The following is an 11,924-nucleotide window of genomic DNA, read 5'->3' on the forward strand; positions in this document are numbered from 1 at the left end:
GCTGGAACCCACTGATATAGGTGGAATCAACCTGGCCCCTTGGAAAACAGGGGCGGAGGGTGTGTGCTCCACCGTATCCAGGCAACAACAGTCCCGCCCATCGTTTCCGAAGCGCCATGCGGCTCACTTCCTTACCCAGCTGGACTCCTCTCGACCAATCGAGGCACAGAACATCTCCAGGTTGGGCGGTGGTTGGAGGACTCCCGGGATCCGTCACCTGGAGACTCCGCCTCCTTATTTCTTCCCTGCTGCCTGCAAAGAAACTGAGCCGAGCGTTTGAGGGCTGCTGACAGGCGGTTGTGGTAAGGGGAAGAGGCGCAGGGTTGCGCGGCGTTTCTATCCCTGGCTCCGGCCGTATTCCGAGATACCACAGAGGTGCCTTGGGGCCTGAGTCGTCCCGCCTAGTCAGTCCTTGAGGCTGGAGTGATTGAGGCCCCGAATCTGGACACGAGGGTTGTTTCTCCGCTCTGGACGGTACTTCCTAGTGGGGACCAGGGGACCGGGGCTCTGATGCTAGCAGTTTTGGTGTGGGTGGGTTCAGACGACTTCGGGATGGGAGTGGAGCCTCATTGTGACCCTTGGCATCAGTTCATACTGGGCCTCCGTCACATCTGGCCTTTTACTTCCGGGCCCTGCGCTTCCTGGGCTCTCGCTCCTGAAATTATTCAGATCTTTTCCTAAGCAGCCTTCATAATCTCAAAGGTCCCTCCTGAAAGGAGGTGTCAGTTCATCGTACTAGACTGGATAGTTATGAAAGCCCCCAGGGCTTTGTGGGTCGCTGTTCCCTCTCAGCTCTGCTCAGGCTATTTTCAGTATAGTCACAAGCAGGCTGAGTTTTATTGGGTAAAAACATGGCTTTTGGAGCGGCGGGGGTCTGGTTTCCAATCAAGGATTCACTCTATACCAGTAATGTGTCTTTGGCAAGTTATGCTTCTGATCCTAAGTTTTTTCGTCTGTAAAATGATGAAAATGTCTCTCTTTCTGTTTTGTTTTTTTTTTTAATAAGGACGTGAAGCATGTTCAAGCTCAGCTTCTCCATGTAATCAGCCCATGAGCTAGTACTCTGACAGGTTTCACCAAGCAGCATTTTTATTATCGTAGTGTACTGTATATGGAACTGTGCAGGACTTTTAGTCTGTGTCCTATTGAAAACAGAATTTAATTGGTTGAGGACAGAGTGGTCGCATCTTGGAGATCTTTGGAGGAAAGTACAGGACGGTTGTCCTCACTGGAAATGTCCTAGAAATACCTCTATGTGTGTGCTTGCACATGTATAAAACATCCATAATGTACATTTACCATTTTAACCATTTTTAGATGTAATGTTCAGTGGCATTAACATTATCACACAACCATCACCACCATCCATTTCTAGAACTTCCCAAACTAAAACTCTGTAGCCATTAAACAATAACTCCCATTACCATCCCCAGCCCAACCACCATTTTATTTTCTGTCTCTGTGAGTTTTACTGCAGAGACCTCATGAAAATGGAACCATTCAATCATTCAGTCTTTTGTGTCTGGCTTATAGAAATTCTATTTTAAAAGACCAACTTCATTATGAAAACAAGTGCAAAGCCAGAAGAGAAACCCAATTACCCTTTTGTCATCTTTTTATCTATAACATAAGAATGTAATAGAATACATCTTAAATTTTGTTAGGAAAAACTAACTAAAAGGCTGTAACCTTCCTTCCCAAGTCAGTTCTTATTCACTTGAGGTTCTGTTTTTCAGGTCAGATTCCAAATGAAAATGTTTGAAAGCATTGACTCTACAACCACAAGATCTGGCCCAGATCTTTGGGCTGAAATCTGTTCCTGCCTGCCACATCCTGACCAAGAGGACAGTGCCAGCAATGCCTTCTCAGACTCCTTTATGGATTCTTACCCTGGAGGCACAGGCCAGAGGGAGGCCCCACACTTTGCTGCACAGCCAGCTGTAAAGCCTTGGGCTCCCTTGCAGGATTCAGAAGTGTATTTAGCATCTTTAGGTAAGTTAGATGGCTTTTTTGTTTGTTTGTTTAAATCTGAAGCTGGAGGTTTTAAGGAAGCATGTTGAAGTTCTGTTACATCAAATCTGGTTTTCTATTCTTAATTTTTCTTTTTGTCCTCACCACATGTATCTGTCAGGTGTAAATCTACAGGGGGTTTCAGGTTGGTTGTTGGGAAGGAGCCCTGTTTTCCCAGTATATCCCTTAAAATAGTCTTTGTCATCTCTGGCCTTTGTTTCATCTAAATTTTGCTTTATTTGTTGGCATTCTACAGAACACTCTTACCTACTCTTCAGTTCAGTTCAGTTCAGTTCAGTTGCTCAGTCGTGTCTGACTCTTTGCAACCCCATGAATTGCAGCACACCAGGCCTCCCTGTCTGTCACCAACTCCCAGAGTTCACTCAAATTCACGTCCATCAAGTCGGTGATGCCATCCAGCCATCTCATCCTCTGTCATCCCCTTCTCCTCCTGCCCCCAATCCCTCCCAGCATCAGTCTTTTCCAATGAGTCAACTCTTCTCATGAGGTGGCCACAGTGGCTCAAGTATTCAGGTTACCCAAAAGTGTCAAACCTATACCTTCCTGAAAGAAAAAGGTCATGGCCCCAGAGCTCCATTTGGATTTCTGATACTACAGTTTGAGAAACTGTTATGTTTAATAGAATGATTGTTGGGATGGGAGTATATTGACATAATGGGCTTCCCTGGTGGCTCAGTGGTAAAGAATCCGCCTACCAATGCAGGAGACTCAGGTTTGATCCTTGGATCGGGAACATCTCCTGGAGAAGGAAATGACAACCCACTCTAGTATTCTGGCCTGGGAAATCCCATGGACAGAGGAGCCTGGTGGGATACAGTCCATGGGGTTGCAAGAGTTGGATACAACTTCCCGACTAAACAACAACATATTAACATAAAGTTCATTCTTCCTCTTGTTAGCCATTTCACTTTTAAAATATTTCCTGAACACATCTTCACTTATCTTTATGGCCTTAAGTATTTAGAGAGACTCCTAACTCAGGAAAGAGATTCAGATCGTCCCTTGATAGGGGAAAGACAAATATCAGTCTTGGACAGGATTGCCAAACTTCAGAATTGTGTTATCCTGTTTCATTAAACATCCATGAGACCCATCAACATGTCACAGAGCCAAACCTGGGAATAATTATTTGAAGAAGGAAAGACAATTCTGGAAGAAGCTTTTGAGGAAGGACAGAAAGAAGAGTCAGAATAGGGTTTACATATTGCTAAGAAATGTCTTGGAAAAACAAAAGGCATTTGGTTAATGATGTGCAAGAAAAAATATGGGAAAAACACATGTGGAATGATGGCTAATGAGAAAGAGGAGGGTGTAATGTGAAATTTGTTGGGAAGCCATCAGAAATAGGATAGTCATCCATGCAGTAATGGCCAAGGAGGTTAACAGTTCTGTTGTGGCAGTCAGAATCTGTCTTCAGTGATGGTAAGGAGAAGAAACAACAGTCTGAGGAAGCTGGAGAACCAGATCCTCTGGCTTGTTGGTGCTCTGTGTCCTGGGAAAAGAAGAATCTTTCATGGAATCAGTCATGTCTTTGATTGGTGAAGACTGGTTCAGAAAGTTAAAATTCTACTCATCTTTTCTAAAATCAGTTAACATGATGATTAAAATGTCCTTCCCTGAAGAAAGTAAGAGGCATTTCTGTTGCTTATGGCAGAATCTGGGTGACAAGGGCAGGCAGGTTTGGAGGATGCAAGGGCGCCTGTTTCTGCCTGATCACATCTAACTAGGGACTCAGCACACAGAGAGAGGAAGACTTCTTCCAGCCCCAAAGACCTCTTCCCACCTTGACAAGGTCTAACAATATAAAGATTGTTTTTATTGCCAAATAAACTTATATCAGAGAATGCAACTAAGAGCAACAATTAAAAACTTTTAACCAATTCAGGGATTTCCCTGGTGGTCCAGTGGTTAAGATTCCATGCTTCCAATGCAGGGGGCATGGGTTCCATTCCTGGTCTGGAAACAAAGTCCCACATACCACAACTAGCCAAATTAAAAAAAAAAAAAAAACTTTTAACCAATTCAGCGTGAGATGTACATAATCCTTTTCACATCCTCCTGGAGAGAAAAAAGACTCCTTAAATATTTAACATTTATCAACTGTAGGTTTTTTTTTTTTTTTTTTTCACGTGGTAAGCTTTTGGTGGTAACTTATAGCACCAAAAGGTGTTTGTTTTGATAAGTGGATTCAAGTTGATGTGGCTTGCTTAGAAATGAAAACCAGATTGCAAATCATGAAGTTTCTATTGGTCCTGGGCTTGATATCCACCTATCCCTTCCAAAAAGCCATCATTTACCCATTTATTATAGTTGGAGGCAAGACTAAATTAAGGCAGAAGACAAATGGTGATACCCTTTCTTGGATTCTTTATTCTTAAATATTTATTTATTTGACTGCACCAGGTCTAAGTGAGGCACCCAGGATCTTTGATCTTAGTTGCACCACGTAGGATCTAGTTCTCTGACTAAAGATTCGGCCTGGGCCACCTACATTGGGAGCTTGGATCCTTAGCCACTGGAGCACCAGAGGACTCCCTCTTTCTTGTGTTCTTACTTAAACTGCAAAGTGTAACTAAACATATATCATCAGGAAACCATATGGACTGCTCTCACAGGGATTATAAGATATTTGTTTTTATTAAGCCTCCAACATTCAGGCCACAAGTAGAACAACTTTCAGAAAAAACTGTTAGGAGATTCCTTTTCTTTAATCAAGACTTTAATCACACAGAGTGATCTTAAAGGTCTCTTATTATTGTGTTCTCATCAAGTTAATTTTAGTGTCTAATGAACCACTGAATCTCTCTCCATTTTCTTTGATTCTTTCTCATGAGGTTTGAAAACCACTTTATGACACCGTTACCAAAAAACAAAACCCAACCATTTACTCCTCAGAAAAACTATTTTCAGGAGTTGAAAAAAGACGACAGTATACACATCACACGCCAGGGAAAACAAGTTTTCCTTAGAGAGCTACCTGCTGAGATTATGTGATTTCAAAGAACATATGCCATCAGTTTATTTATGAGAATCTATAGTTTTCCTTTTTCTGGAGTTACACATTTGTTTGATACAATGTAGAGTGAAGATGTTGTGAAGGAAAAAGAAAAATGTACGTTTGTCCTTAAAAAAATGAGAGCAATGTGCTTGTACTCATCAATAAGAATTTTTCAGTTGGCATTTTGCATTTTAGATTACTTTTGTTTCATATTCAAGTTCCTTGTTAAGCTCAACTTCCTCTCTCTTTAGAAAAGAAACTGAGAAGAATCAAAGGTTTAAATCAGGAAGTGACTTCCAAGGACATGCTTCGAACCCTGGCCCAAGCAAAGAAGGAATGCTGGGACCGGTTCCTCCAGGAGAAGTTAGCATCTGAGTTCTTTGTGGATGGACTTGATTCTGATGAGAGGTAATTGATTCCTAGTCCTGCCCCAGGTGATAGTCTGTTTCACCAAAAGCATTTCTCTTCCTCTAAAGAAGTCAGGGAGAGTGACATCTGAGTCCAGATATAAGTTGATATCAACAGCAGCTTTTCTGAGATAAATATCATCCTTTTTAAGGCTGCTTTATTTGCTCTTAGTCCAGTGGCAGATTTTTGAGAAAGGATATTTTTGCCAAAAAGCAAATACCCCATCTACATCTTGATCACAGGTTGAACAGAGTTGAGAATAAACCGCCGTCTTCATTTTTAAGTACACACTGCACTTGAGAAACTAGTCATCAGTCAACAACTGGAACTGTCTTCTTACCTATGAGTCTCCACTGCCTTACAGAGTTTCTGTCATACTGTAGACACTCAAATTTGTGTAGCACAAATGGATGAATTTCTTAAGCATCTCTGGTGTGAAGGGACTGTGCTTGATGTCATGGGCATGAAGGGGGAGATGTAACGACGTTCTAGACCCTTCTTTTGGTCCTCAGAACTAGTTTGGGGAGAGAAGAATATATATGAAGACATACCTAGTAAAACGAGGCAGCATAAGAGCCAGATGAGCAGAAGTGACAATGTGCTTTAAGAGTTGAAAGACCATTGAGCTCCCTCTGGGCTCTAGTTTTGTACCAAAGGGAAACAGTATCCTCAGGTGGGCCAGATGCAGAAAGGAGGAGAGGGCATTCTGTTACAAACAGCAGGATGATGCTTGACACTGGGCACAGGAGCTCTGCCACTTACTGGGTGAGTAACCCATGTGTGCCTCAGCTTCCTGCTCTGTGAAGCAAGAGTAGTAGCTCTTACTGCATAAGGTTGTTATGAGCCTTAAATGAGTTACTGTGTATGAAGCACTTAGAACTTGTGCCTGACACAGGGTCAGTACAAAGTGTTCAGTTCAGTTGTTTAGTCGTGTCTGACTCTTTGCGACCCCATGAATCGCAGCACGCCAGGCCTCCCTGTCCATCACCAACTCCCGGAGTTCACTTAGACTCATGTCCATCAAGTCAGTGATGCCATCCAGCCATCTCATCCTCTGTCGTCCCCTTCTCCTCCTGCCTCCAGTCCCTCCCAGCATCAGAGTCTTTTCCAATGAGTCAACTCTTCACATGAGGTGGCCAATGTACTGCAGTTTCAGCTTCAGCATCATTCCCTCCAAAGAAATCCCAGGGCTGATCTCCTTCAGAATGGACTGGTTGGATCTCCTTGCAATCCAAGGGACTCTCAAGACAAAATGTTCGCTATTCCTAATATTATTCTTCCTACAGAGTTTTAAAATTCACTAAGAAATTTTTCAAAATGAAAATCAATAAGGGAAATAAAAACCTGAATTTTAACACAAGGTTTTAGGGGACTGTGATTTAACCTAAGTTTACAACCTGTCATTAACATTGATTTTCAGAGTCCCATGGTATCAGATGAATACTGCTGCTGAAATCATGTAAATAGAACTTCATAGTTACATTTTATTTTTAACTTGCAAAGTATTTTCACTTACATTATCTCAAATACTCAAGGTGGCCCCAGATTCTTCAGAAATCAGGATGGCATCTAAGATCAGGCCAGCCACCTTCCAAGGGTTCAGAAAATAATATAAAATTTACTCTTTTCTTTTCCCAGTAAATTGACCCAAACACAAAAGATGAAGACGCACCGATTCCTGAGCCACTAATAATTTGGTATTATATTCTCTCCCCACTAATATTAATATTTCCTTCCTCTCCAGTTCTGAGAAACAAAGACTCTTTCTTTTGCATAATTCTCAAATAGGAATTCTTTTTCTCTGAAATCCGATCAGCACCAAGACTCCAGTTCATGTTCCTGTGTATTTATTAATATATGAAATAATGTGGTTTCCCTTCCTTGTAGAAATAACTGGAACCATTTTATGAAATGTGTGGTAGATGAAGATTAAATACCCACATTGCATTGCCCTGAGCCTACATCTGTGAGAATGCTTCTTTCTGTTCAGAACAAGCACAGGAAACAGATATGCATTTGGTTTTAAACCTAAAAGTGTATGTTTTAAGCACAGGCCATTTTGTAGTGGAATTGTGTGTTTCTTCACATATGCGAAGACCAGATAGGTAACCCCTCCTCATTGAATGCTTTTGGCAAGGGAGCAATGGGCTGGGAAATCTTACTGTCCACAATATGACTCCCCCATTGTAGGTGTCTGAAGTCTGCTGGTTACGGCCTTATTTTTTGGCATATGACTTTTTGCTGTTGAAGAGCATAGAATGAGCTTTCCACTATTTCTAGTCATTTGTATTTTATTGTGTCTGTCTAATACCTTTAGGGGAGGATCCTGGATGCTCAAGGAAGGTAGGCAGGGATACCTCCCCCTCTCCACTGTGCTGTGCTTGGTCGCTCAATCATGTCCGACTCTTTGCGACCCCATAAACTGTAGCCTGGCAGGCTTCTCTGTCCATGGGATTGATTTTCCTGGCAAGAATACTGGAGTGGGTTGCCATGCCCTCCTCTAGGGCATCTTCACAATCCAGGATTCAAACCCAGGTCTCCTGCATTGCAGGTGGATTTTTTACCATCTGAGCCACCAGAGAAGCCCAAGAATAGTGGAGTGGATAGCCTACCCCTTCTCCAGGGGATCTTCCCAACCCAGGAGTCGAACCAGGGTCTCCCACATTGCAGGTAGATTCTTTACCAGCTGAGCTACCAGGGAAGCCCTCCTCCTTACCACAGATCCAAACGAAAAAAAGCCTCCTGGCATAGTGGCCATTCCTTTGTGGGGAACATTGCTACTCAGATGTTTCCATCTTGGCATCTTGCTATAGAATGAATTAAATAAACAAAAACACCCAAAAAACCACACTTAGCGCAACTAAGTGCTGTAAGTATAATTGAGCTTCAGACTACTTCAGGTATCAGAGATACCAAGATGCTCAGGTTTCTGCCTTACTAATACAGAAGACATAAGAGATGTGGGTTCAGTCCCTGGGTTGGGAAGATGCCCTGGAGAAGGGCATGGCAACCCACTCTAGTATTCTTGCCTGGAAAATCCCCATGGACAGAGGAGCCTGGCGGGCTACAGTCCATGGGGTCACAAAGAGTCGGACGCAACTGAAGCAACTTAACATGCAGTAATTTGGTATTTATTTGAAATGTTTCCTCCCCTTGAAAATTTCTCTTCTCTCCAGTTTGGAGGAAAAAAGACCAGACAGGCATAGGCTCTTCAGCTGTTCTCATCAAGTCTTCAGAAACTGCCTTTGAAGGGGGCCTCGTGCTGCTTATTGCCCAAGTGCCCACTAGGGGGTAAATTACACCATGGAGCTGCTAGGATGCACAGCTGTCAGAGGAGCTGTTGTGCCCCACACCTCATGTTAGCAGTGAAAAACAACTGTAGGAAGAAATTGGTGGTGGGTGGCAAGGCAGTCTTGGAGTATCTGAGATAATCATTAAATAATTAGTCAGTGAAGTCTGATGCAGTCACACTTTCCTCCTCTTCTTTCCTAGCACCTTGGAACATTTCAAGAGGTGGCTCCAGCCAGATAAGGTAGCCATCAGTACGGAGGAGGTCCAGTATCTGATTCCTCCAGAGTCACAGGTTGAGAAGCCAGCGCCCGGGGACGAGCCAACAGCAGCAGAACAATAAATTACACACATACACGCCCAGCAGCTGTCTTGGGTCCAGAGGGAACAGCGGAGCACTCATTGGCAGTGACGGCAGCAGCAAGGAGGTATCTAGGGAGGGAAAAAGCCCAGCCTTCCACTCCACGAAGCATGAAGCCACAGCCCCCTGAGGATTTGCCAGGGTCTGGCATGTGTGAATGTCTTGAGTAAAGTGACTGACTCAGTGTGCACTGGATCAAAGTACCACCTTACTCTATGTCTCACAGCTTGTCTGAGCTCTGTTGCTGCAGGTGAGAAGTCTGCTAAGAACCTAGTAAAGGACGAAGCGTGAAGGTATTTGGAAAAACTGATGCCCTTGTGTATAATGCATAAGTTAAATGAGCTGTACTTTTTCTTGCCTCTTCTGAACGTTCCCGCCCATGTTCCAAGTGTTCCATTGGTAAACTGTCAGGGGTGTGTAGGGTCAAAGAGAGTGAAGTCTGCCTCCTTGAATCCAAGCCCCAGCTGGGGCTTCTCTGCCAACTCCATAATAAATATAGGGACTTTAGGAAATTTGTTTCTTGTGGGCAAAATGAACGAAAGAAGTGTGAAAATGTTGGTGTCTCTGTGTATACATGTATATATATATTTAATCTCATGCATGGTTTCTCCCCTAACTTCCTCTGATGCTTAAAAAGAGCCAGGTTCCAAATTAGACATGTAAATATGGTGTTGGTGTTTGAAACCGCTCCTGAATAATTCTACGCCTGCTCCTTGTGGCTGCTTTCCTGGCTGAGCCTGTGCTTCCTTCCTTGTTTATGGTGTTCTTGTTCAGTTTGTATCGCCCACATAAAACTCTTCTCATCAGACTAGCCGTGTGTGTGGTGTTATTAACCCGATTCCTCCCAGAGAGGTGCTTCCAGGCAGTGAGGAGTTAAAGACAAACACATGTCAGGGCAGGAGAGCTGATAACCTCTGCGAGATTACCGTTTTTTTTTTTAAGATTTGTTTATTTTTTTATTTATGGCTGTGCTGGGTCTTCGCTGCCGTGAGCGGGCTTTCTCTGGTTGCGGAGAAGAGGTCGACTCTCTAGTTTCAGGGCGTGGGCTTCCCTTTGCAGTGGCTTCTCCTGTGGAGCACAGGCTCTAGGTCACGTGGGCTTCAGTAGTTGTGGCACATGGGATTAGTTGCCCCTGGGCATGTAGGATCTTCCCACAGTGGGGATCGAACTGGTGTCCCCTGTATTGGCAGGCAGATTCTCAACCATTGGACCACCAGGGAAGATTCCTTTTTTAACACGTGCCCTCTGACAAGCCAAACTTCGGTGCTATGAGGGTAGGAGCTCTGGGGTTATGGCTCCAATGGAGCTTCTTTCTGGGTAGTAGGTTCCAAATCCCTAATGATAAACAGGTAGCCATAAAAATCTCCAGTGAACATTTGCTCACTTCTAAATCAAGTAGATTTAGAAATTTTGCCTTGTCCAAAAGGATGGAAACCAACCAGGTGATATGAATATTTTTGTCATAATTTCCTGATTTATTTTCTGTTTTTTTTTTTTTTTTTGCCATTGACTACTGGTGTTAACTTTATTCCTACTGCCTTTTATTAGTAGGATGTCTTTGATAAAATGAGTGACCCTCTCTGTTCCCCAGATGCTTGGAGGAAGCCAGACACTGACAGTCATCTGGTCCTGGGCTAAGCTTGCAAAGGATTCTGCCTGGTTCAGGTGCCAGCCCTCATTCTTCCTACAGAGCCATTTGATGGCTTTCAGATGAAGGGATAGGTTTAGAAAGGAAAGGTGTGTGTGTGGGGGGGGGGGGATTGTCCTTCTCCTTGCATGATAAACAAAATTATTTTTCCTCAGTAACAACAATTTAAGAAGAAAAGCAGTGAGGTCTGAAATATTCTCCCAAAGAGCAGCTGCTCATCGATGGTTAGAGAACACTTCTGAACCAGAAAACAGTGTTACTCAGGATTCCAACTTTGCCTTTTCCCTTTCTCCCATTTTCGACCTAAGTAACAGGAATCTTAGTGTGAATAAAGGTGGAGTTGATTTAGAGGAACTGAGAAGAAACTGTAGGGCTGAAAGGTGGTTAGCCCAGGGTGAAAACTGGGGGCTGGGGTGAGGGGAAGGCCCTGGATCTCTGGCTGCCCTTTCCCTTCACTCTTAGCAGAGACAGGCTTCCACAGAAGGGACTCCAGTGGTTTGTAACTATGGTTTCTTAATTGGTTTAGAGCTGACAACTTAAATGATTTGTCTAAAAACAAGGTGAAACTATTTACCAAAAAAAGAAAAAAGAAAATTTGGTATTAGTTTCCAAAGCTAGCTTTTTAATATAAATTTAACTTAGGCAATGGATGTATCAGTCCTAAATTTGAAACCAAGGTGCTATCTTTATCCATGCTGTGGCTTACTGTGGAATCGTAAGTTAGTCAAATGACCTCTTACTATTCCAGTTCCGTTTCAGAAATGAGACTAACCATAGGAAAAATTCTATTGGCCAGAAATGCTGATCTGTTTCCTTAGACCCAGGGAACTCCCAAGGAACTCCAGTTAAGACTTCCTCAAATCAGTAAAATTTATGAGTTGAGAGAGCCTTTCTTATCACCCTTAACTTTCTTCCTTCCTCTTGTCCTTAATGAAACAGAAAGAGCACATGGAGCAATATTTACTGCTAAACCTTAGTGGTAGAGAAGGGCAATTCCCAACAGGGCAAAAAGGTCATGACTGGGTATATCCAGAGAAGGTTGGGTTGGAGCCAGGGAGATAAGGTAAGTGACTGCCGCTGTCTCTCCTGGCTCAGGGCTTGGCAAGATCAGTGCTAGAATGGCACAGGCTTGCATCCAGTACCTACTCCAGAAATAGGCTCTGGATGGAGCACACCAAGTAAACAAACAT

The 11,924-nt window shown here is 43.3% G+C and overlaps 1 protein-coding gene across 2 annotated transcripts; it reads left to right on the forward strand.

The window, feature by feature from the left end:
- The first annotated feature begins 204 nt into the window (after positions 1-204).
- CCDC32 (coiled-coil domain containing 32) lies at positions 205-9,857 on the forward strand. Of its 2 annotated transcripts, none has more exons than XM_068965375.1 (4): positions 205-302; positions 1,737-1,992; positions 5,281-5,437; positions 8,930-9,857. In XM_068965375.1, exons 2-4 carry the CDS (start codon positions 1,749-1,751, stop codon positions 9,066-9,068), a joined length of 540 nt encoding a protein of 179 aa, XP_068821476.1. In that variant the 5' UTR covers positions 205-302; positions 1,737-1,748; the 3' UTR covers positions 9,069-9,857. The 2 variants fall into 2 exon arrangements, with proteins under 2 accessions (XP_068821476.1, XP_068821477.1); XM_068965376.1 differs by lacking the exon at positions 205-302 and adding an exon at positions 434-474.
- The last annotated feature ends 2,067 nt before the right edge of the window (positions 9,858-11,924 follow it).

This window comes from Capricornis sumatraensis, chromosome 2, assembly GCF_032405125.1.
Source record: "Capricornis sumatraensis isolate serow.1 chromosome 2, serow.2, whole genome shotgun sequence".
Classification (NCBI taxonomy): domain Eukaryota; kingdom Metazoa; phylum Chordata; class Mammalia; order Artiodactyla; family Bovidae; genus Capricornis; species Capricornis sumatraensis.

Bases quoted from the DNA above. Each gene is read 5' to 3' on its own strand.
- CCDC32 (XM_068965375.1), top strand. From the start codon at position 1,749: ATGAAAATGTTTGAAAGCATTGACTCTACAACCACAAGATCTGGCCCA. The intron at 1,993-5,280 runs GTAAGTTAGATG...CTCTCTCTTTAG, and splicing joins AGTGTATTTAGCATCTTTAG to AAAAGAAACTGAGAAGAATC. The intron at 5,438-8,929 runs GTAATTGATTCC...CTTCTTTCCTAG, and splicing joins GGACTTGATTCTGATGAGAG to CACCTTGGAACATTTCAAGA.